General features: G+C 34.6%; 1 protein-coding gene across 1 annotated transcript in view; it reads right to left on the bottom strand.

Annotated features, from left to right (window-relative positions):
* Positions 1–27,043, bottom strand: part of LOC109108064 (serine/threonine-protein kinase 10-like) — a 47,395-nt gene that overhangs the window by 6,270 nt on the left and 14,082 nt on the right. Inside the window, exons 3-11 of the mRNA XM_042711514.1 lie at positions 22,988–23,036; positions 22,463–22,708; positions 16,967–17,204; positions 16,670–16,751; positions 13,639–13,779; positions 10,902–11,558; positions 2,997–3,118; positions 1,801–1,924; positions 814–993 (exon numbers count right to left, since the gene is read on the bottom strand). Coding sequence (XP_042567448.1) covers positions 814–993; positions 1,801–1,924; positions 2,997–3,118; positions 10,902–11,558; positions 13,639–13,779; positions 16,670–16,751; positions 16,967–17,204; positions 22,463–22,708; positions 22,988–23,036 — 1,839 coding nt within the window. The remainder of the gene's footprint in view (positions 1–813; positions 994–1,800; positions 1,925–2,996; positions 3,119–10,901; positions 11,559–13,638; positions 13,780–16,669; positions 16,752–16,966; positions 17,205–22,462; positions 22,709–22,987; positions 23,037–27,043) is intronic.

Consider the following 27,043-nt stretch of genomic DNA (forward strand, 5'->3'; position numbering starts at 1 on the left):
AGATGTTTACTCCTCTTTAGGAAAAAAATAAAAATAAAAATAAAAAAAATCCTGTCATATTTTTGTCAACACTGCTTAATTTTTTTTCTGTTTCGTCTTATCTTTGATATCTTAAATAAATAATAATAAAATCTTTCATAAACAGTGATGCTAGATTAATAAAAACATACAGGTCAGATTTTACTGTTAAATGCTCTCATGGATTCTGATTGGCTGTTTTCATCGTTCACAAAAAAAAGAAATTTATAATATCCATTTCCATTTTCCATCAAATGTTTATTCTTCTATACATATATATAAAATCCATTTCCATTTTCCATCAAATGTTTATTCTTCCAATTATATATTTATTTTCTCATACGATTATGAAGTATTCTAATTTGTTGAGTGAATTGGTGGGTTTTTGTTAAATGTGAGCCAAAATCATCACAATTAAAAGAACCAAAGACTTAAACTACTTCAGTCTGTGTGCACTGAATTTATTTAATACACGAGTTTCACAATTTGAGTTGAATTACTGAAATAAATGAACTTTTCCACGACATTCTAATTTACTGAGATGCACCTGTAATTGTGGACTTTCTTAGATTATTAAAACTTTATAGTTATATCACGCTTGACAGCCACTTCTTGAAGTTCTAGAATGTTATTTACACACTTAAATATATTCATCAGTTTAGTTCATTATTATAATGGAAATTGAATTTATTACCAATAAAGTCTTAATTTCTTATTGTCTGTTTTGTGAAACATCACTGAAATGAAATGTGGCTCAAGTGCACTTTCTAGGGCTCATATAACTCAGAGTCTCGCCTCTTTCTTCCTGTGCTTCATCTGGTCCAGGAACTTGGTGAAGGCTTTCTCTTGCTCGGCGCGGATGCGTTTGCCCTCGTCCCGCAGTCGTACCGTGTGCTCCGTCTCCATTCTCTCGATGGTCTGTTTCTGCTGTTTCTCCAGCGTCTCCAGCTCCGTGTCGTAGTATTTCTTCTTGGCCTGTGAGCAAAGCCACACAGTGAGATATCGGCACTATTTTTTTTACATTTTACGTAAGCGTACAATATTAGCAATATTTTAAGATTTTCTCCTCTCTCAGAAATTATGTCCAATTAAATGCACTCTTTAATTAACCAATCCAAACTTATATATACATATATCGCCTCAGATCATCTGAGATCAGGATGAGTTTGTTTCTTCATCAGATTTGTAGAAATGTAGCATTGCATCAGTGTCTCATCAATGGATGCTCTTTAGTGAATGGGTGCCGTCAGAATGAGAGTCCAAACAGCTGATAAAAACATCACAATAATCCACAAGTAATCCACAGCACTCCAGTTCATCAGTTAATGTCTTGTGAAGCCAAAAGCGTTAAAGTTTAGAGCTGTTTAAGCTGCTTGATCTGTGCAGATTTCTCTCCTGATTCAGACCAGAACACTTTTTCACTGGAGGAAGTGTTATTATTATAGATTATGGACTCATATTTGAGTTAAAAACATCTTAATGCTGGATTTGTTTCAGCTTTTGTCTTCTCCAGATGTTAACTGATGGACTGGAGTGCTGTGTATTACTTGTGGATTATTGTGATGTTTTTATCAGCTGTTTGGACTCTCATTCTGACGGCACCCATTCACTGCAGAGCATCCATTGATGAGACACTGATGCAATGCTACATTTCTACAAATCTGATGAAGAAACAAACTCATCTGTATCTGGGACGATCTGAGGGGGGTGTCCTGCCTTGACAGAAATCCATTTCCTAATGTCCAGAGACTGCTGTGGCCGGTGGATGTCTGAGACACTCACATTCATCTCCTGGTCGAATCTGCGCTGCATCTGCTCCCGCTGCTCTTTCAGCTTCAAGTTGAGCAAAGCCTGGGCACGATGCTGCTCTTTCTGCAGCAGACGCAGATCTCGAAGCTCCTGACGCCTGTGTGTATGAATGAACATATATATATATATACATATTTGAGGGATCATTCATGACCTGTAACCATAACAGAGAGTAAATGATGACAGAACTCTCAGCTTTGGGTGAACTGTCCCTTAAGATGAACATTTTGAACGAAGTGTGAAGTCTCCCGCCAACCAAAGAATGTCCAGAACATTGATAATAAATCAGCATATTAGAATGATTTCTGAAGATCATGTGACACTGGATGAAGAGTAATGATGCTGAAAATACAGCTTTCACTCACAAAATATAGTATATTTTGAAGTATATTAAAATAGAAAACCGTTATTTTTAAAGTATTACATTTGTTTCTTGGGATGCACGATACATATAGGCAGAACCAGCTTTATTGACGAGATGCGCATTAAATATCGTGCGATATTTATCATGAATCCCTAGTTTTTTCTGTATTTCTGATCAAATAAATGCAACCTTGATGAGCAGAAGAGACTTCTTTCTAAAACATTAGAAATATTACTGTTCCCAAATGTTTCAACGGCAGTGTGTGTGTGTGTGTGTGAGAGTGTGAGTGTGTGAGAGTATATATATATATATTAAAAAAAAAATCTTGATTTTGGGGTAAAATATGATCTGGATGTGTTCTTTGTGAGACTGGGATGAAGCTGTGCTCTTTCCTGCGGTCAGCTGTATAAAACAGCTCATGTAAGTTCACTATCACACCACTAGATGGCAGAAGTGTTGTAGTTTTTGGGCGCAGACGTACACAGTGTTAGTGTGTGTGGTGGGAAACACTCTGTATATAATCTACTACCAGCAGCTGAGGTGTTTCACCAGAAAAGAGCCGTTTCACAAGAATCCAGCTGATGGATTTATCAGTTTAAGGGAGATCTGATCTCTCGATTTGTCCTTTAACAGCAGCTCACTTCCTCCGGCTCTACACAAAGCTTCCCTTGTGTATTTATGTCCCATTCGGAAAGGATAAGGTCTCGGACCTGAGGCCTAAAATAGTCTGTTTACTCAGCCGAGATGTAAGAACAAGTGGAAAAATATTACTAGGTTTCTTCTTGATTAAAGAGCGTGAACTTGCCTGAGGAACCTCATCTCCTCGTCTTTCTTCTCATCATCGGTGATGATTTTGGAGGTGGTGACGCTCAGCTCCACACCATCCACCAGGAACTTACGCGTGCGTTTGAGCGTCTTCTTGGAGTCCTGGAGGAAAAACAAATGAGAGAGAAATGGAAGTGAGAAAAAATACGAAAACGGAGACCATTGGGTGTGGTACCAGGATTTTAGGGAACAGTGGATTAAAAAAATATAGAGAAGAGAAGAGAAGAGAAGAGAAGAGAAGAGAAGAGAAGAGAAGAGAAGAGAAGAGAAGAGAAGAGAAGAGAAGAGAAGAGAAGAGAAGAGAAGAGAAGAGAAGAGAAGAGAAGAGAAATGCAGAAGAAGGACTTGCTAGCAGGGTTATTAAGCAAACCATTAAAAATATTTGTTAATTGAAATAAAATTAATGTTAACTGAAAACCTGAACATATGTATATGAGTTAGCTGTCAAAGCAGCAGTTCTTATTACATTTAGTTTATGGAGAGAGTTTCCACAGCAGTTATCAGAAGGCAAAAAAACACGATTCACACATGCATAAACAATTTCACATGCATGAAACCTAATTCACGTACACACAAAAAAAATTCACGTGCGTGAAAAAAAAATATATTCACAAAAGCAATTCACATGCGCAAAATAAAATTATATATTCATAAAATACATTTCACAAATGCAAAACTCAATTCGTAGATATACAACTGTGCACAAAAACCTTTGAATGTTTAAAATGTAGGAGTGTCTGAATGTACAAATCGTCATTTACTACGAATCCACTCGGATTTGTGTGTGTGTGTGTTTTTGAGACTTTCCTGGCAGAGCTCTCTTCCCAACGTGGGTCTGTCGTACTCTTTAGCCAATCAGATGCGAGCTTACCATTCAACCAATCATATAATAAGCCACTGAGAGTGCATTCAAGGAGCACGATTCTGCGCACCTTTTGCGCAATATGGATTAATTAGAACGGAAATTAAGCCTTTACATCAGTAATCCAATAGACAGTAAAAGAAATGGACACAGCGACCCAATTGGAACTCAATTGAGACAAGTGAAGCCCATTTTTTAGCGATTTTTAGAACTTCCGTTTCTGACACGCAGACTCAAACTAAGCTTGATGACGTCAGCAACCTGTCTGACAGATGTAAATCTTCTAGTAGCTGTGCGTGCAAACTGCCATCGTTAATCTTGCAGAGACGGCGAGCTTGAGCGGGGAGTTCTTTTGGCGTGAGTGAGCAGGAGTAAGTCTTCTGATTAATTATTTTGTATAGTATTTTAAAATGTAACGCCAGGGCTTCTCTCTTGACGTCTCCCCGATTGCCTGCGAGCTTCTGAATGCACTCTCGGTGGCTTATGATATGATTGGTTGAATGGTAAGCTCGCATCTGATTGGCTAAAGAGTACGACAGACCCACGTGGGGAAGAGAGCTCTGCCAGGAAAGTCTCAAAAACACACAGACACAAATCCGAGTGGATTCGTAGTAAATGACGATTTGTACATTCAGACACTCCTACATTTTAAACATTCAAAGGGTTTTTGTGCACAGTTGTATACTACGAATTGTGTTTTGCATTTGTGAAATGTATTTTATGAATATATAATTTTATTTTTGCGCATGTGAATTGCTTTTTGTGAATATATTTTTTTTTCACGAACGTGAATTTTTTTTGTGTGTACGTGAATTAGGTTTCATGCATGTGAAATTGTTTACGCATGTGTGAATCGTGTTTTTTGCGTGAATTATATTTGAGACTAATCTGTCTCCATATAGTTTACTAAAATAATAAAACTTATTAAAAAAAAAAAAAATCTAAAGTTTTTTTTTGTTTGTTTGGTTTTTTTTTCAAAATAAGTCTCTTTTGCTCATCAAGGCTGCATTTATTTGATTAAAAATACAATAATAGAAATATCATGACATATTACTGTCAAACAGTTATGGCTCCTTAATATTTTTTGGAACATGTGATACTTTTTTTTAGGATTCCTTGATTAATTAAAAGAACAAAAAAACAGCATTTATTAAAAATAGAAATCTTTTGTCACAATATACACTACTGTTAAAAAGTTTGTGGTCAGTAATTTTTTTTTTTAAGTAATTAATACTTTTATTCAACAAGGATGTGTTCAATTGATAAAAAGCAATAATAAAGACTTACATTGTTAGAAAACAAAAAAGATTTAAATTTGGAAAATATGTTTTATTTAATTTTTACTTTTTATTCATCAAAAAATCCTGAAAAAAAAAGTATCACAGTTTCCAAAAACAATATTAAGCAGCACAACAGTTTCCATCATTGATAATAAATCATCATATTAGAATGATTTCTGAAGATCATGTGACACTGAAGACTGCAGTAATGATGCTGAAAATACAGCTGCACATCACAGAAATAAATTACAGTTTAAAGTATATTAAAACAGAAAATAGTTATTTTAAATTGCAATAATATTTCACAATATTACATTTTTTTCTGTATTTTTGATTAAGAAACTTCTTTAAAAACATCAAAAATCTTACTGATCCCAAACTTTTGAACTTATTATTAGCATATACATATTAATATATATACAGCACATGCATGCATGCTAAAATAACACTGATTGATAGAGCCAGAGGCATAATGAAGAGTTGAACTGGAGCAAAGAAAGACCAAATGACTAAGCAGCACCGTGTGAAGCATGTGAACAGGAAGCAGTGAGATGCTGTTATCCTGTAAAGCCAGTTCAGACAGGAAGTCATGAGCAGACCGTGTACTGCAGACTGAGAGCACGAGGGGCAATCTCTCTCTCAAAAAAAAGAGAAAAAATATATATTATATAGACTGTGAATATTTAAACATCGCTGTAGTATTTGTAGAAAAACAAACTACAAAGAAGTCTGGATGCTTTGTCCTTTCATTGACTGATCAAACAGTGTTAAAATCGTATTTTATTGGATCTGGTTATCATCACTTGTCGACAAATGATTCTGGTCTGTCATTTTTATGCCTGTATCTGTATCCTGTGGTGTGGTTTCCACACGATGCAGTGTGCATGCACCAGTGTTTGCTAAACCTGTAGCTGAAGCATTCTGATCACACAGTTTCAGAACTAAAGGACAAGAGAAAGTTCAGTGTCTGAATCATGCTGGAGAAACGTGAGAAATGAGACTGTTCTCTGGTGCCCTCAACAATCATCACATAGTGACTGATGCACAATGCTGAATGCACCAGAGACAAAGAGCGTTTGGGAGGAATGGATGGAAAATCTGACGTGAGCTTCACAGACGAGCCGCCTGAAATATGCAACAAATGAATGACTTCATTTAAAGTAATGTTCCGGCTTCAAAACCAGTTTCTGAAGATTATAGTGCAGCACAATAAAGTCTATGGTGAAGGCAGTGCACTGGAATATGTTGAGATATATATAAGCCTTATCATGCTTGATTGATTATATCATCACAAAATGTAACTATTATCATCCAGCTCATTATATAAAGCTGGATATAGAAATATGTCCACGCTTCTCCGCATACACACAAGAAACTCATTTAGGGTGAGAATATATAATATATGGCAAGTCACAGCTGCTTGATTGCTCTAACTGCAAAATGGGACTATAAGGCGTGAAAATATTAAAATGCTATAAACTTTAACGTCACAATTTTCTGCAAAGCTGCTCTGAAACAAAGAGTGTTGTGGAAAGCACTACATTAATAAATCTGACTTGACTGAGAATTAAAGCAGGTTTTCAGATACCTTGGAAACACTTCCTTTGTTTGGCACGATTTTGCTTTGTTAAACCTACAAAATAGAAATTATGACTTAAATTGTAGGGCTGTCAGTAAATTACAGGGCTGTCGCTTGGCCGTGCTACTTGGTGAGTCTCTTTCAAGGACTTTTCCAAGATGCTTGCAAAATCATTCAATCTGCTTCGGCACAACAGTACTGACTGTTTTTAGGTTTAAAAGTGAATTCTCGTAATAATCAGTGTGTTGGGGAATTTTTTTTTTAATATTTAGTATATAGAATTTTTGAATCAACTCTTTCCCCGCCAGCATTTTTCAAAAAAGTTAGATATTCAGTATAATTATCAAAGCATAAATCCAGTAAATTGCTTCTTTCAACACTCCTGCATCATCACTTTACTCCGTAACATTATGCAGTTTTCATTTATATGCTGTTTATTGCTGACGATCGCATTATTTATCATATGCATCTGTTTACATGAGAGATCGCTCGTTTCTTCGTCCTGTTCATGTGTGTTTTTGTTCGGGAGGTTTTGTACTCGTTCAGAAGATGTGTAATAGCGCCCCCGAGTGTATAACAGTGAAAACACGGAAAGCCGTAAAAACTCATCTTTGGCGGGGAAGTGTTGTCTTCTAAATGATAAGATAACTCGTCAGTGGCGGGGATAGAATTAATAGTAATACATTACAATATTGTGTTACTCCCTAAAAAAAGGGATCATCATCACGTTTCGAGGCGTGGAAATGTCGCCACAATAACAGACCGGTGTTTAAAACTCATATTTAAAAGATTCTATGTTGCGAACTTTAAATATTTCACATTCTTTTGAAAATCCAGCATTTAGTTGATCCTGATAAGCGCTCGTCGTCACAGTTGTAAACATGACGGCTTTCTTCTTTCGTGAGGGGTTTGGCGCCACGGCATCTTCGTTTCCAGACGGAGCGTTCAAGAACACGACACACAAGTCTCGCCGAAATCCTGTAGAATTCAACCAATCTGATGATGACTTTGACACTCCAGAAGTGTTTCCACTTTTATGTTCCATATGCATCAGACGTTTAGCCAACGGTCCGTGTGTGTGACGTCTGAGCCGGAGACTACTTTCTGCGTTACTTTTCCTTACATGGGCTGGGATTGCTTGTTTGTTTTTAATTAAAAAAAATATATTTTTGGCAAATGTAAAGGCTCTTTAACACCAAAAGTGCATTGAATAAGCGTCAGGCAAGTAAATGTGAATTCATGTCTGTACAGTAGAGGGCGCAGCTCAATCAATCCTTCTGGATTACATGAAGAATAGGACACAGGAGAAGAAAGTTCAACACTCTTCAGCAATTAAAAAATTAAACACAAATGCCATGATTATCTGAAGTCATTTTTGCGTAGTATGGTTGAATCGGATCATTGAAGGTCAGCAGCAAAGACACTGGTTAATAAAATGGGATTAAATACATAAAGGATATTTGTGTTATTTATTTTATTTAGTTATTGCAGGTTTGCGTCATATTCTGAGTTTGCATTTCACAGTTTTTGATCATATTGTGGTATACTGATTTAGTTTTTGTGTGAGTGAGATGAGTAATACCACGTTCACATTTATTCTGTAACTACAGTAAGATCGTGTTCACACAGCGCACACAACGCTTCTGAAGTCACTCCTGATTCTCTCATTATGAGGACAGGACGGCTGTCAGTCAATACATGGGAAAACAATGTAACTGGCGTTACTTATTTGAAAAAGTAACTCAGATATTTTCCCGTAAATTAAAAAGTGATGTTTAACTTTACTAGTTACTTGGAAAAAGTAATCTGATTACGTAACTCTCGTTATTTGTAATGCATTACACCCCCAACAATAGCAACAATAACGGGCATTTTAATAATTTTACTGACAATGTTAAGCAAAGTTCAGCACATTTCTGGTTTGTCTGAATATATGGAAAAATCTGTCTCTCAGCACAGAGTTGAAGCGGGTGCGGTAAGGATGGTTTCTGCTGATGTCTGCAGACAGACTCGGCTCTGTTTGACAGCGTCCACACCCTGTTTGAGCTCTGTACCTTCACTGTACTGCTTAGAGAAACACCCTGCTCCAGAACCTTCCACCGGCTCTCATAAGCAGGGCTCTGTTCTGCTGCACAGCTGGCACTGAGACGGTAAACAGACGAGCACATAGCGAAAGAGAGCGCAAGTCAGAGTATTAGTAAAAGCAGTAGTGTTTAAAACCAGGTTTGTCATTGATGTTCTATGCAGGGATCCATGTTTACAGATCCAGCACCCAATTTGGTTGCACCAGAAGGGGAGTTGAGGTTTTATGCACTAACAATCATTTCATAAGTGCAGTTACTAATATACTCTGGGAAATGCATATTTAAAGGTATACTAGACCCCAAAATCATTTACTCACCCTCAAGTTAGTCTAAATCTGTGTGAGTTTCTTTCTTCAGCTGAACATAAAAGAAGATTGTTTGGGAAGGTTGGAGTTCCTGGTTAACAATTGTTGGTAGATATTGACTTTTTATAGTATGAAAAAAATACTGTGGAAGTCAGTTGCTACCAGCAACTGTTTGGTTACTGACAATCTTCAAAAAATCTTATAACTATCCCTTTAACAGTATAGCATTGAGTTAAGTAGGGATGCAGATAGAGGTGTAATAAAATAATAATAATAATAATAATATATATATATATACACACACACACACACACACATATAGGATGGATGTCTCTTACGATGGTAAAAATAACTGTTTTCTAATTATATGGTTTCTTAAAAAAAACTAAATACAAAAAAAACTCTATGAAGGACAAAAAATTACAAATAAAAAAAGCCTAGACAAATTCAAAATGTGACATATTAATAATTACTATAATTATATTTCTTTACTTGTGTAATATATTTAATGCAATATTCATGGAATATTAATAATATTTTAAATTAATATAAATATACTTGCTCTGACCAGTCTCTAGTCAACAACTCACCGATTCGAACGATCCAATCAGAGCGAGTCTCTAGTCTATTAATTATATTTTTAGAACGATCCAATCAGAGCGAGTCTCTAGTCTCAAAATGTTATGTATTCAAAATGCATGTTTTGCGTTGTTTACGGATGCTCAAATCGGTCAAACTGAGAAACCACAAGGAGCTTTTATCGTGTAGGAAAATGTGTTGTTCATAAGGGGGGAAAAGGCAAGAAATTGGCTGAAAAATGCAGGAAAAAGTGGCTTATAAACCTGTGTCTAGGGTCAAGAGGAGCAGAGTCGGATAATGCTCATGTGCCAATGGTTAATATAAGATATAATAATATATTGAGATATTAATAAAGAAATAAAGAAATAGATACAGGGCCACCAATTCTCATGCATTCAGACAGAATTCACTCAATGCCAAACGCCACACATAGACACGATATAAATGAGATATCATACAGTATGTGCAGTTTGGAGAGCTTCATTGATTATAACAGAACATTGTGAGATTGCGATAAATTGAAGTGAGTGACAGCTTTTCAGTGATTATATGGAAGCACTATTTGTTCGCTTTCTAGGCTGTAATCAATTCAGAATTTGAATAAAAGTATTGTTTTATGTGCTGCTAACAGGACCAGTGGCCACATAGCCTGTATATAAATCATTTCATACAAATGTGGGAATCACTTTCGAAATATCTTGTTTGCAATCAGTGTTAGTTGCTTAGCCTATATCCACCACATTTCAATTTAGTTGAAAAATCGCTTGTCTTCATAACATAAGGATCACGTTCAACATATGTTGTGATTTTCTGTTTACATCTTTCTCTGGTAATAGTGTCTAAACCAGTACAGTATGGACTTTCCTCTATCTCTTCCATTCTGCTTTACACTTCCTGTCCGCGTCATCAGAATCACGCAATTGCAAACAAGCTATACAGAAATGAATCGTTTAGTGAAATTTGTGACCCGATTTAACAGGTTCATTGAAAAGAATCAACTAATTCAAGCACTGTGATAAATTTCTCATGTGAGCGAGAACAAATGTTGGGCTTTTGTCTGCAATCTCCATTAACCTCCAGAAAATCAAGGCTAAATCATGTAGTGTGTCCGGAGCCTTTTACATCAGAACTTACTGGAGAGGAGTTTAGCAAACACGTCCAATTTATACGAAAACATGACTCAAACACAGACTCACCCGTAAAGAGATGGTGCCCAAGTCTTTGTTGACGGACATATCACCGGACAGGTTCAGGCTGATGTCCATGTTCTCACTCGTCACATCGGAGTATCGTTTTGATAACCTGCCGTTGGCGTGAGGCAGCAAACTTTCCACATCCTCACCAGCCAAAGAGGACCTGTCGCTCATCACAGACATGCGATTGGTCGGCTCCTTGGACTCGGTTTGGTTCAGCATGGCATGCGGTTGCTGGCTAGGCATCTCCCTTGCACTGTGAGCATCTTCCAGTTCCTCCGGTTCTTCCGGTTCCTCTGGTTTCTCTGAGGGTTGCTCGGTGGAAGATTCGGATGACTCTGAAGGTTCTGGTGTTCTCAGCAAAGGTAGCTCTGGTTCTGAGCTCTCGACCACCTTGGCGTCCTCCTCGGAGGTGGGTGTACTCTTTCCATCCTCGATGCCGGAGTCAGTGCTGGAGGTCTTGCCTGATGCCTCGCTCTCAGGTTTGTCGTGATCCTCCTCTGGCAACTTGCCGCTGAGATCGTCCTCCTGCTCTTTCAAAGGAGTTTCGGTGGACACAGGAGTCCCGGGCTCCTCCTCGAGCTCCATTGGAGCTCCATTGTGGCGATGGTCCCCATTTAAACTGGTCTCGCTGGTTTCTGACGGGTCTGTGATGGGGGCCTAGAAAGAACACAGACAGAAAGTGGCTTATGGGATGTATAAAACAATTATATTCTTTCCTTCTTCTGTCAGTCCCACTGTGAAGTATTGCATCTGTCACACTTGGAGGACAAACTTCACAGGTTTACTATGGTTTGTCAGAGTAAATCAACAATGCAATGGTTGCCCCAGTACTAAAACTGACTGAGAAAACACATAGAGATGATGTAGTGCTGTTAATAAAGAGACTAAAGTTGACGGCAGGCCACGTACCCACAGTAAACTCATGCACAGCTGAAGGCCTATTGTCCTGTGCTTTAACTCTAAAGAAATTTGGACGGCATGTCTTTTGTTTTATTTTTAGATGAAGGCCAGAAGAGAAGCGGAAGTGTATTAAGGGTTATTTTGGAGCACTTGGAGCATTGTGCCATGTCAACACATTTACTGTGAACGACCTAGAATATATTTTTAAATGGATGTGAAAGTTGGGTGGGGGCACAGTTTCTGTTACAGTCAGATTACATAATCGGAAGAGACGCATCAACAATATTGTGCTTTGAAGGCTACTTCGAGGTGTAGGGCGCCAGTGCATTTTTAATGGGAAACTAGAGGGAAGGGTTGCCAAGTCCTTTGTTTTACAGCAGAATTGGGCTACTTTTACACTGTTGTCGCAGGTTGTTTTTTAGTTTGTGGATTAAAGTGATCACCCCCCGGAAAAAACACAATTATGCTAGTTTTGAATAGTGACTGGGCTGGTTTTGTTTTGCACACCTGGCAACCCTGCTGGACGTGTCTATAGGTTTTAAGAAGGTACATTTCAGATTTTAGACCTTTTTAAGAACAAAGCAATTTAAGGAACAGACTGAAGGGAACATAGTACGTCAATATGCTCTCTTAACAAAAAAAATGTCTAGTGAGTATACAATGAGTTGTATAGCAACACTTTAAAGTTTTAAATATACAACTTATTACAGATCACTATTATTTATTATACAAAAAAAAAATAGCTTTAGATTTAAACAGCTCTGGTCTCAAACACTACCTTCCTGTAGCTCAACAGTAGAGCACGAAGCTTGCAACGCCAATGTCATGGGTTCAAAAAGTGCTGCTCTTCCTCAGTATTTTTGTCTTGCTTTCCAGTGCGAATGTCTAAAGATTCTTAAATCAAGATGCATTTACTTGAGAAGCAAAATGACACGAGTCTCGTTTTCTGAGAAATTATCAAAATGAAGTGAGTCTATGATTAAAACAAGAAGAAATATCTGCCAGCAGGCTCAGAAAAAAATCAACTTCATTCAAAGGGAAAACTAGTTTTTTAACCCCATTGACAGATCTGTTCTTTTTTTAGCATAAACTCAATGTTCAACAACACTTTGTGCAATCTTCATTCTGCATCCCAAGTATCTTGAGGTTAGCATGTTTAGATATATGTATTACTAAACCAAGAAAAAAAAAATATTGAGCAAGATATTCATTTTTTGCAGTGCATGCAACATTTATTGCCATGACTAAAAATTGAGGACTTTTCACAGCGATTTAAGACCTTTTTAAGGCCTAATGGGAAGAGTGAATTAAGACTTTTTTAAGGCCTTTGTCAGACTGTGAAACATTAGCCAAACAACCAGGGAAATGCACAATCTCATCTGATCTTGGACGCTTAGCAAAGCTCAGCTCGGTCAGCACTTGGAATGGAGACCGCATTGGAAGTGTTTAAGAGTTCTGGCTGTAATTACTTCATCAATGCATTGCATTGTGGGACACAGCATTCCCTGCTCTGCTGCATGCATATAATTTTGGCAATGATCATCCAGATATTTAATGCATACAAACAATGTGCTTACTGTACATACATCATAGCAATTGTAAGAGTTACATAACCAAACTGAGCACATATCTGAATAATTCATTGAGTTCTCAGCATGTTTGCGCTGCTTTTGTCTTTCACAGATACACCCTCCAATAACAATTACAGTTGTCAAAGCACTAAACGAATATGTCTCTCTTTATGCCCAAAGCACTTTTCCATGAGCATGATCCATGCATATACTGAGAGATGTGTGATACAGAGACACAGGCGGGTGATGAGTGAGAAATGTCAGACCTGTGCAGGTGAAAGGTCAGCAGGGTCCTCGTCTTCTGCTTCTTCATGATTGTCCTCGATCTCCTCCATCACCTCAGCTTTGGCCTCGGCCACCAGCTCTCTCAGCGGACGGTTGGTCTTCACCGAACTGACGAAAGGATGCTGAAACATGGCACACGTGATCAAAGATTATTCATAGCAGTACAAGCTGAAAAAAAAAACAGTTATTCATTGTGCATAACAATAACATGCCACCTTAAGCAGCATGCACAATACATAACATGAGCCGGAGAATGGAAATTGGGAGACTTCATTTGTGTTGATTATGTGTCAATTATTGAATTGTTACGGTTGCAGTCAAACCGTAAACATATTTCAAATTTCATGTGGCTTTGCAATGTTTAGAAAAGAAATGCAATCAAATTAAATTGTAAGAGCAAGTATTCATACCTGAAATGGTCCTAATTCAGTTTAGTTTACAGATATTTTGAAAATAATTATAAAAATGATTTGACTTTTAGTATTTACTTTAGATTTAAAATTAATCTTTCAATAATTTAACAACTAATTTACATTTGCATGGTTCTCTGATAGTGGTTAATGGTCAGACAAATAAAAAAAGAACTATAAACAAATAAAAACTAAATATTTAATATATATATATATTTAATATATATATATATATATATATTTTATAAATGATTAATCATTGTCATTTTTTTTTATGATTTAATTAATTATTATCTTTACATCAACTCACAATCCCCAGTTTGGGAAACAGTGCTGTAGTGGAACATGATTTTAATAAAATAAAATAAATAAAAAAAAAAAAATAAAATAAAATAAAATAAAAATAAAATAAAATAAAATAAAATAAAATAAAATAAAATAAATAAAATAAAATAAAATAAAATAAAATAAAATAAAACTAAAATAAAAAAATAAAAATAAAATAAAATAAAATAAAATAAAATAAAATAAAAAAATAAAATAAAATAAAATAAAATAAAATAAAAAAATAAAATAAAATAAAATAAAATAAAATAAAATAAAATAAAATAAAATAAAATAAAATAAATTGTCATATTCATTAATGTCATGTGGTTTGGGCAGAAGGGAATCTTTGACCTCTCAGATTGTTATAGGACTTGTGTTAGCATGTTGTTTCACCTGAAATCTGCAAAATTGGCATTTCATTAAAGAATAAAAAAATAAAATGTTCTTGAGAGAGTCTGGGGTTTAATTAGGAGAAGAGCTGAGTTAGATGAAGGTTGTGTGGTGCTCAGGTTCTGAGGACTTTAACTGAACTGTGAAAGCAGCAGTGTAATGGAGAGAAACGCTGCTCTCATCTATTATTCAGCTGAGTTGCACCTTGTTTAATTGAAGCGTCCCAGCTGCTGAGCGTTTGTGAGGGCGAGTCAAGCGTTAAAAACATACAGCCAGCAATATCAATTACTGCAACTACAGCCAGTGAGGAAACTACAGCCAGTGCACCCCAGTTCACACAACATGCATCATTAATTGCTTCCCAATTCATAGTTTGCAGAAAATAACCAATGTTGCCAACACTGACTTTGTATAAAAGTTGCCTTCATGGAACATCCATATTATGCCTTTAAATGCATGTGATGCTGTTTCAGGTATGTTAAGGTCTCTCGACCTCCAATTTACTTTTTGATGATCAGTTTAACCCCAGACCGGCCTATAAAGACTCTGACTTTGCAGTAAATGTTTGGCACTCAGGATATAACGGAGATATATGAACTTAGCACACAACTCTCCACAGAAATGTGTGTGCTGCATATCAGAGTCACCTTCAGCCCAACAAACACCTGTCTTCCAGGCTGCTCTGTATGCAGCAGAGCGTTAAATGAATACGTAACATGAAACACCCAGAAGAGAGAGTGCTATCAGAAAATGAGCTGAAGTTCCTTTATATTCAGTATTGTGCTCTGCAGACACCCAGAATTAACTTTTAACACGCATGCCAATAGTGAGAAAATCTACCAGCCACAAAATTATTCGTAGTTCATGTAAGAATTACAAATAAATTATTCATGTAAAAATAAATAAATATGGCTCAAACACATATCTACATCAAATTAAATTTACAAAAGTAATTTTACATACACAGAAAGCATATTAAATGCAATTAAACTGTACACTTTAATGTTTCAAATAACATTTGTGAAAATAAAATGGCAAAATATGGGTGCAAAAATGAAACAACATACTTATTCTTACCGGTAGTTATTGAAATATATAAGGAGAAAGTAATCATACTAAATTTTATTATATTTTCAAAGATTAAAAACAGGTAAAATCTAGTGGTTTGAAGGCAAAGACTGGTAAAGATTTAAAATGACAATTAATTAGATTTTAGGGCTTCGCTGTGATTCCAAAATAGAGTCTTTTAATGATGCATGATTTTTATACTGAATGACATTTTAGTGGCTGTCTTCTGTGAATCATGGTTAAAAAAATAAATATTTACAAAAAAAAAAAAAAAAAATTAAATGTATTGTTTTGCATGAAAACCCCTTTTCGTCTCTGAACCACTGTGTAACATTTAATAATATACTTGTAATTAATACAGGGGAAAAACTACTAATAAAAGTAAAAGCTACAAAGAGTAAATTATCCACTGAAGGAAAAGTGGCTTGAGGATCTGTGGGTTGTGATTTGAATCGCTCATATCACTTACGTTATCTTTGGTCAGATCATTGTTCTTATGATTTGATGTAAACTATCGTGTTGCTGTTTCTAATAAAACTTCCGGCACGTTCTGAAGCCAGTTCAGGACTATTCTGGGCTGTTTTCATATGATCTTTTTCGTTTTATTTTGCTCAGCGGAAGGGTGGAGGTGGAGAAATATCCCAAAGGAAGAATGCAAATTGTTGTTGTTATTCTTTTTATAGAGGGGCAGGGGGAGTTTTTGTGAGGTTTTTTGGTTTTTTGAGGAGGCTTTTTTTTTTGTGTGTTTTTTTTTTTTAAAAGGACTGCTGTTATGTGCTATAATCCACATGACAAGTGTGTGAGTGAAATGCCTTACGTCTAGAAGCTGAGCAGCCGTCGGCCTCGTCTCAGGGTTTCTGTCCAAAGCTTTTTTCAGGAAATCCTTAAATTCCATCGACCTAAAATATACAAAACCATTAAACACTCGCCCGAGAGGGGGATACAATCTCTTATTGTGCAATAGTGATAAAAAAAAAACACTCGACAGTCATATTCCAGACATGTTAAAAGCTATAACTCTAAGAAAAAAGCCCCAGTTATGCTCCGAGAACAGCCCATCTTTGGAAGGAGTCTTACAGTGATGATGTAAGTCACTAAAATCTTTGTGGCTCACCACTTGGCAGGCTTCTCCAGGGTGGGAGGCTCAGACTTGGCGATTTTTAGCAGGACCCTCATGGGGTTCAGCTCGTGGTGGGGCGGCTCTATCTGAGCCAGCTCGATCAGCGTGATGCCCAGAGACCAGATGTCGGCTTTGTAGTCGTACGGAGCGTCCTTCATGGTCTCACACATCACCACCTCTGGAGCCATCCTGAACATACAGGAGACATCAGGAACGATCCAAAACCAAAGGCCTCAAATACACTCGCAGTGAGGAAACAAGTATTAAAAGACAGAAAAGCAGTGCTAATGTTTGTAATCAGATTACAGTTACTTTTTATGGATTACATGATTACATATTATTCACAAAATGGTAGTAAATTATTTATATCTCATTTATTCACCCCAGTTCTGTTCAGTTTCCTAATAAACCTACTACTTGTATACATGAGGGAATTGTTGGGGAAAGTTACTTTTAAAAGTAATGCATTACAATATTGCATGACTTTTTTAAAAAAGTAACTAATTATATGTTATATTATTATAGGAGAGCTGTCAGTCAGTACATGAGAAACAGAGTAACTGGCGTTACTTATCTGAAAAAGTAACTAATGTGTTACTTTACTAGTTACTTGGAAAAAGTAATCTGATTACATAACTCTCGTTACTATTATTTGTGACCCTGGACCACAAAACCAGTCTTAAGTGTCACTTTTTCGAAATTGAATAAATAATCTTTCCTTTGATGTATGGTTTGTTAGGATAGAACAATATTTGGCCGAGATACAACTATTTGAAAATCTGGAATCTGAGGTTGCAAAAAAAATCTAAATATTGAGAAAATCTCCTTTGAATTTGTCCAAATGAAGTTCTTATCAATGCATATTACTAATCAAATATACACACATATACATATATATATACATATATATATATATATATATATACATATATATATATATATATATATTTATTTATTTTATTATATTAAATTATATTATATTACCAATATTAAAGGTCTGGACAAAAATATTTAAAACCTGGAAGATTTTGGCCAAGTAGTGTCAAGTTTGCATGTTTTTTTAATGTTTATTCGTGTAATGTAGGGATTTCCAATATTTTTTTTTTATTTTTTTTTTGCGAGCCGAACCCCTTTAATCTAAAATATTTAGTTGAAGTCCCCCTGAGTTTTAAATTTTTTAGCAACATATCTGCATGTTTTTTTTTTTATTTTTTTTTTATTGAATTTTTTTTTGTGTTTTGTTGTGTGAACAGTAGTATCAAGCAAAAAGCAACTGTGCAAATTTAGAACATCTGCATGCTTAAGAGTAGAGAAGAAAAATAATAAATAATACAAAGTAAAATAAATAATAATATAATAAAAATAAAAATTAAATAATATTAATACATAAAATACAATAAAATATTATTTACAAAGATTTTAGCAGAAAAGATGACACAACATTAAAAGATGAATGCCATAAATTAACAGTTTTCACATTAGACCCATGTATACGAGAAGTTGAGTTTTATATAGATTTTATATAGATATACAACAGTAGTAAATATTTTTTGTTGGGGGGAAGGTAAGGTCCCAAAAGTCATTCATGAAAAAATGGCGTGGAGTCAAACAAAATCTCCAGTACCCAACAAATAAGAAAGGTCCTGTGAGAGCTGAGACCAGAAAGGAGAGAGAGAGGGGCACTCCCAAAAAAATGCAAAAATGTGCCTAAAAGTCCTTGTGAAACAGAGATTGCACTTAGGAGAAGAAGGACAGATTCATATGAAACCGTTTCATTGGAGTCAAGTAAACCCTATTGCAGCAATTTCCAATGAATCATTTGGTGGTTAGGGTTTTTAGAAGGACAGTTTAAACATTCCCCATATCTGATCCGAAAATAAAACATGCACATTTCTCATTAAGATCCCTTAGCCCAGACAGTTGTTAATAGATAAACGGCTTTATATGAATGCTCAAGAAGAAAAAGATAGATAAATGAAGACAGAATCAGAGGGCTAGATTCCTCAGAGGGAAGGATTAGTTTGACGTTCCAAAGGGTGAACAATCAGTTGAGAGTTCCAGGGCACACGTATTATTGCCCGTAGGGCGAGATCTAATGCGCAATACATAAAAAAAGGAGAGTGGCTCCTATCGCAGATTATTACTGATTTTTAAAATCTGGGAAGGATTGTAAACAACTAAGCACAAAAAAAAAATTTTTTTTTCTTTTTTATCTGCCCCCCCAATTTTTTTAGTTTTTTTTTTATTTATGGATTGTTTGTAAATAACTAAATATATGTATTGTTTGTTTATTGTTTGTTTTATATTGGTTATAGTTGTCACACTGACAAGTTTTTAAGATTTCTTTAATTATATACTGTATGGGAGGGACCATTTCCAGCTATCCTCAATATTTAATGCTTTTCATGATATTTAATGATAATTATCATGATAATTAATGATATTTCTTTCTCTTTGTTTTTTTTGTTATGTTTTCCCATATAGTACACAATAATCCCATTCAAGTCGATGTGATAAACCAGTCCGGTCAAAAGTAATGTGAAAGTAGTCAGGCTACATTATCTAATATGTGCAATCCAGATTATATTACTAACTACAATTTTCATTATGTAACTTGTAATCAGTACTACAAGTAATCTTCCAAGCGATAACGTTAGTTTAGGAGTCAGATAAAGAGGCTCTAACGTCAGCCGGCTCCTGGGAGTATCTAGAGGAAGCACAAAGGTAGGAAATATATTTCATATTAAACTGAACTCTAGTTAATGATTGCTTTACTCCTGTGGGATACGACAAGCCTGTCCCTTTCTATTAGCTTCATTGAAATTGCATGATAATATACTATTATATGTTGTAGTTACGTACTGAACTTTCAGCAACTGAAACAGTTTTGGAGGGTTGAGCGTGTGTTTGAATAAATCTGTCACGAAAACCAGTTTGTTTTTTTTGTTTTTTACAGCCACTACAGTACAAACTTAATTATATAATTAAAAATTCCCTTGTGCACAATTAAACTGTTTATAAACACTTAAATTTAGTCTTGATTATTTGAGTGTTGATTATTAAATAAATTTGATTAATTAATTGTTTTTTAAATAAACAATATGTTCGTATTCAATTTTCTGTGAAATTAAAGCTTTAATTTTGGTTGCGGTGCTTTGGTGTAAAATTCAATTCTGTGCATCCCTAATATCTTACTTAAAAGTCTATTTGTTCTTATATATGAAATTATTATGTAATAAACCTGCAATTATTATGCTTTACATAATTATATAATCATATTTTACTTAAAATAATTTTAATTTTAAGTAAACCATAAAATGTTAATTAATTTATTTATTTTTTTAGGTAAAATATTGTTTTAATTATCATGGTATTTTATCTAGTGACTTGCATGAAGAACCTGTTTGCGGTCAGTAAATATTAACAGACTGCTGTAAATATTAATAAGGATTAATTACCTTTCTGCCTGCAGTGATTATGATATGGGTTCAGTGATTTTTACGGTGTTTCCAATGTTTTGTAGCTATTAAAGATTTTGGTTTTTGGATAGTATTTTGTGTTTTTTGAAGGGTTTTCCATGTTTTTTTGTGAAAAGAAGCAAATAACTACATGAAGATTTAAATATATAATATAAAAGTAACACTAACATTTAAAAAATTGGTATTTTTAAATGTGTTTGAAAGAAGTCTCTTCTGCTCATCAAGGCTGCATTTTTTTATTTAAAATACAGTAAAAGCTGTAATATTGTTAAATATTATTACAGTTTAAAATAGCTGTGAATATCTGTTAAACTGTAATTTATTTCTGTGATGCGCAGCTGTATTTTCAGCATCATTACTCCAGTCTTCAGTGTCACATGATCTTCAGAAATCATAATAATATGCTGATTATTAGAAAAAAATTCTATTATTATTTATTATTGTTATTAGTATGTTTTTGTGGGTACTTTTTTTGGAGGATTTTTTAATGGTTTATTCAATAATAGAGTGGTAAAAATTATTTACATCATTAGTGGTTTTGACTATTCATTGCTAGATTATGTTTGATTTACTGCATTTTGAAGCTGATTTTTCCAGTGAGGGTTGAGAAAAACATGCATTATTGTTCTGTCTATCAAATGCAGGGTTTGGATATATATTTATGTGTCTCCTCAGTCATCCGTGGAGCTGATGTTCGGAGGAGCAGCATCTGAAGCACATGAGCGTGTTTAAAGTTTCTCTCACAGGAAGCAGTAAAGGCCTGAAACTCTAGTATCTCTTGGCCTGACATTCTGAGGTAACATTAACCAACATACAATGAAGCCACATTCAGTTACACGTTAAGCAGCATTCAGAGGGAATAATTCTCTCATTCAATCACTAAATCCAGTGAGACTGGAGTAGGGAAGTGTAATGAAATATATACTAACGGTGTGAGAGAGCTCAAAAGAATAGTAAGAGATATGTTGCACTTTTACAAAACACAGTGAGCTGCCTAAATAGAAAGCATTTTAAGGCATCACAGCCACTCACCTGATCATTTTAATATGTCCTTGCTGAATAAAAGTATTATATGAATGGTACGGACTACTATTAATCGGTAGTATTATGGTTTCCACAAAAATATGTAAGCAGCACAACGGTTTCTTGAGCAGCAAATCAGCATAATAAAATGATTTCTGAAGATCATGTGACACTGAAGATTGGAGTAATGATCAGATTCACATAGACAATATCTGCAAAAAACATTTTTTTTTAATCTAATAAATGCAGCCTTAGTGGGCATAAATAAAATAAAATAAAATAAAATAAAATAAAATAAAAATAAAATAAAATAAAATAAAATGATATAATAAAATAAATTAAATTAAATTGATTGATTAAAAATAAAATAAAATAAAATAAAATAAAATAATAAAATAAAATAAAATAAAATAAAATGAAAACTGATAAATTAAAATAAAATAAAATGATAAAATAAAAAAATAAAATAAAATAAAATGAAATGATAAAATAAAAATAAAATAAAATAAAATAAAATAAAATAAAAAATGAAATTAAATGAAATGATAAAATAAAATAAAATAGAATAAAGTAAAGTAAAGTAAAGTAAAGTAAAATAAAATAAAATAAAATAAAATAGCGGCTGCCTATGCGGAAAAAAGACATCCAGGCTGCTCAGTCACTCTTTATTTCAAGGTCCAATTCTCACAATTAACAGACCATTAACTACGACTTTTGCCTCAATAAACTCCTAATTTGCTGCTTATTAATAGTTTATAAGGTAGTTGTTAAGTTTAGGTATTGGGTAGGATTAGGGATGTAGAATATGGTCATGCAGATTATGTGCTTTATAAGTACTAATAAACAGCCAATATGTTAATAATAGGCATGCTAATAAGCAACTAGTTAATGGTGAGAATTGGTCCCTAAACAAAAGTGTCACCAGCTGGTTTTGGAACAGACAAACAATACCAAATAAATGGCCTTCATCCAAAAGAGAAACCTCAGCACAAATCAACTTGTTTAATTCCATAACTGTGGTTGTCAGTTTTAAACCGCACCCGATTGAAATCAGATGATCTGTCTGATTCCTTTTGATACAAACCTAGCCTGATGTCTCCGTCCAGTGTGAGGAGAATGTTTCCAGCCTTCAGGTCTCTGTGGATGATCTTCATGCTGTGGAGATACTGAAGAGCCTCCAGCATTTGTTTACAGATCACCTGGATCTGAGGCTCTTCGAGACCCCTGTCCAGCTCTGAAAGACACAAACAATACACGCAAAACTCTGTCAATGTCAAACACTCAAACATGCATATTCAATAAAACTTGAGTTCGAGAGGCAGGGCAGTGTAACCAAAGCCAGTGAACTCTGAGTGACCTTGACTGGCTCGTTCATAAAACACCCAAAATAATGCAATATCCTGTTTAAACGTTTGCCTAGTCACCCATGAGCTAACAGATCATAGATCATCAAAGGGAACCTGGGGGGCTTTTATAAACATGATAAGAAAGCAATAGGAGATACAGGTCTTACCTAACATAGTGGCATCGACAGCACCTCCGGGGCAAAACTCGATCATTATCTGTGGGGGGAAATGAGGGACAACATGAGATGCTTTAGTTCAGGAGAGAGATTTCTGGCTCATTCAGACACAGAAGAACTCAGTGGAGTTGAAAGAAAAGAGTCATTTGATGTAAACAGGAAAAGGTGGTGCAGTGTATGGGAACAGAACAGAGAACAATGTCAGACTGATCCAGTTATTTAAGAATTTGAGGAATGAGCTTCAAGACTTTTATACTTTTATTCTCCCTTTCAAAGGTTTGGGATTAGTAAGATGTTTATTTATTTTAATTTTTTTAAGAAGTCTCTTTTGCTCATCAAGGCTGCATTTATTTGAATTAAAATACAGAAAAAAAGACAGTAATATTGTGAAATAGTATTACAATTTTAATACAGTTTAAAATATTATATAAGTGACACATGATCCTTCAGAAATCATTCTAATATGCTTATGTGTTGTCTTTACTTCTCATTTTATCAATTTAACACATCCTTACTGAATAAAATGATTAATTTATTTCAAAAAAAGAAAGAAAAAAAAAAAAACTTACTGACACCAAACGTTTGAACAGTAGTGAATATTGTTTTAAAAGATTTCTATTTTGAATTTAAAAAAAATATTTTTTACCTTTTATTCATCAAAGAATCCTGGAAAAAGTATCACAGGTTCCAGAAAAAAATATTAAGCAGCACAACTGCTTAGAAAACTGTTATTTTTAATTGTCATAATATTTCACAATATTACTGAGGGGTTTTTTAAACTGTATTTTTTATCAAATAAATGCAGCCTTAATAAGCAGAAGAGACTTCTTTGAAAAACATCAAAAGTCTTACTGATCCCAAACTTTTGAACAGCAAATAGTTTACACAAACTAAAAATCACCTGCTGATTTTCCACCTCATGATTATTAAATCAGTCTGGTAGGATGACAGGTTGGATAAGCAAAAATTGCCTTGAGATGACGATAATTTGGGTGAAATATGGTTGGCATAAATATTATTTAAGCCATTTACACTGCATCTTAACCAGACACGAGACAACAGGCTTCAAGTGACCAAAATGTGTCTGTGCTCACATGAAGAGAAAATTCTGCATGCGACAATCACATCAGATCAGAACGTATCCGATGTTTAAATAGTTATGCAGCGAAAAAGTTTGGACCAATGAGTTTCCACTGTGGGCAGGGCTTCAATAACTTAAAAATAAGAGACAGTTTTTATCATAGCCTGGTTACGACATGTTCTACAGTTTGACTAGAAAAATAATTGTTCTCAAATCACTGCTATTTCTATGGAACTTGAGTTAATCAGTGTCAATGGCTGAGTCTGTGCATGTATTCAGTTTTTGTTCCTCTTTTTGAACACATTTACAGATTGTGTGATAAAGATTAAAAACAAACACTTACCACATAAAAACAAGACAAAATTCAATTAAAAAAAAAGTTAATGATATTGATCAAATATCAAATTGAATACCAAATAAATTGAATAATTTTTTTTTTTTTTTTAAACGGGGATTTATTTTATTTCTTTATTTATTATTTTATTAATTACGTTTTTAACTTTACAATGAAATCAAAACATGCACAATTGATGTGCAAAATTCACGTCTAAAGAAAATAAAACTGCATTCATAAGGATGAAAATATTTTTGCCAGTTTTAACTGTTTTCGACTGGTTTAACCCCAAACCATCTCTAATCTGAAATAAATAATATGAACATGCCTCGAGCAAAATATATGCAGTAATACTTCAGCATCATAAACTCTTATATCATAAAAACAGAAATGCTATGACATGACTCACAACATCATCACATTTAAATGGTAAAAATAAATGATATCTCTATGTGTGTATCAAAGCTGTTTATCAATCTTGACTTAAGTTCACAACATATAAAAATACTCATGTCTTGTTAATGATAACCATTTTAAATGATTTTGTTTTTGCAGTCAAAGCTGAGTCATTAGACAATTTCATAGCATTTTCTCAATGCTCTCTCCAGATTAATGGGGTAAGTGCCTCCCAGTTTAACATGAGCAAAGAAAACCTACACCTCGCATCGCCTGCCAAAACATTAACGGACCAAGATCTTCACTGTAATCTGGCTGTCACTGACATGAATTTACAAGTTTTGCACACAGTTCCAGAAAGTCCCATCAAAATTTCTATAAAAATACATAAGAAAATAACAGGAATTTCCCATGGAACTGAGAGAGAGCCTTCAGAAGAGTAAAACTTAAGGAATCTGTCACATATATCATGCCTACTTTAAGTTGAGTCTTCATGCTGCAACTTCATGGTCATTGTTTTAACATGTTAAAAGGAGTTCACCCAAAAATGCACTTAGTCATTGTGTAATCACATGTCACCCCTAACAAGTACTACATGAAATTAATAAATGAAAAAAAAAAATACAAGGCAGCACAATAAACGCATCAAAACTGTGACTTTTGTGCTACATATTTAAACTCCACTGGAGTCATATGATAAGACTGTATGAGGAACAGGCCTAATTTGTCACTGTCATTCTTCAAATTCATACGGGTTTGGAATGACATGATGAATAATTACAGAATTTTCATTTTTGGCTGAACTACTCCTTTAGGAATGTACTTAGCAGCAGTGTTTGCAATGTCTTAAAGACACTGAGCCAAAACTGCAAAAGTATTCGAAACGATTTGTTCATGGAAATACTGTCCCGTCAAAACAAAGCCCACTACCCTTATGTCTCAACCCCTGTGGACTGGTAAACACAAGTGTCTGTATATTTAGTGATGGAGGCAATAACTAAGTGACACAAGGTTTCACGACTGCCTCCAAGATACACAAAAATGCATACCAAAGCAAAGAGACATGGCATCAATCCAACAAACCAATGCACAATCCAATAAAACTAATGTTTTCAGTAATGGAAGCAACTTCACTCCTGAATCGCTCAGCTTATATTTACACAATCAGACAGACATGAAAACAAACACATGAGGGACATCAAAATAATATATATTAAATTAATATTTACAGTGCATTGCTAGGTGGGTTAGTTAGGGTGTTCTGATTGGTTGCTATGTGGTTATTAATTGGCATCTGGTCTCTAGATAAAGTGGCATTGGGTTTTATTCACTAAGTATTTGTAGGCAAAAAATCTGGATAAGTTTTCACAAACAAGTCACGATTCATCAATAAGCTTTACACATGGAGGCACATACTCTGGCTGGCCTTAAATACATGCAGATTCAAATTTATGTTATGAATAAAAGTCTCCAGGATATACTGGTCTCTAGATATGGACTGGGACCTGGCTCACGGTTTCAAGAATGTGTAATAACAGTAAAGCTTGCCTTAGAGACATGAATCTGTGCTCGCCCTAAACAACAGCAGATGATGATGAGGCTGACGTCACCAAACAAGTTTGCCTGTCTCATGATCTATCTATTATATAATTGTTGCATGTCCAGGCTGTTTCCCTATGGCATGAGATGCTGGGTTAGGATAATGGATGGACAGATGAATGAAATTACAGTAAACAGCAGCCACATCTACTGTGAACTATAAAAAAGACTCACTTTCAGCGTATTCATTACTGATTTGTGGTTCAATGGCAAATAACAATGAAAAAAGGAAGAAAAGTAATGTGTATTCATGTTGGTATTGGGGGGAAAACTTGCAATTGTCTTTGTTTTTGTCTATTTTGTAAATACATTACAAAATATATCTGAAAATGTATTTTTTGTGCCACATGGGGTATAATGTTTTTTTTTTACTTTAATATTTAAAAATCAATTTAAATTCAGAAATTCATTCATAGAATAGGTGTATTCAAGGCATTGCTTGAATGAAATCCATAGTGAAATGCATTTTTGAGTCAAATGTTCAGACAGGTCCGTTTTAAAGATATATTTTAGGGATGTAACGATTAACCACGACGGTTGAAAATCAGTACAAATATGTGACGATTCACATCGGTTGAGATGCTAAACTAATCACGATTCAATTAGGGATAAGAGTTTATATGAATGTATGTCTGAG

This window comes from Cyprinus carpio, chromosome A21 (assembly GCF_018340385.1).
Source record: "Cyprinus carpio isolate SPL01 chromosome A21, ASM1834038v1, whole genome shotgun sequence".
NCBI classification, from domain to species: domain Eukaryota; kingdom Metazoa; phylum Chordata; class Actinopteri; order Cypriniformes; family Cyprinidae; genus Cyprinus; species Cyprinus carpio.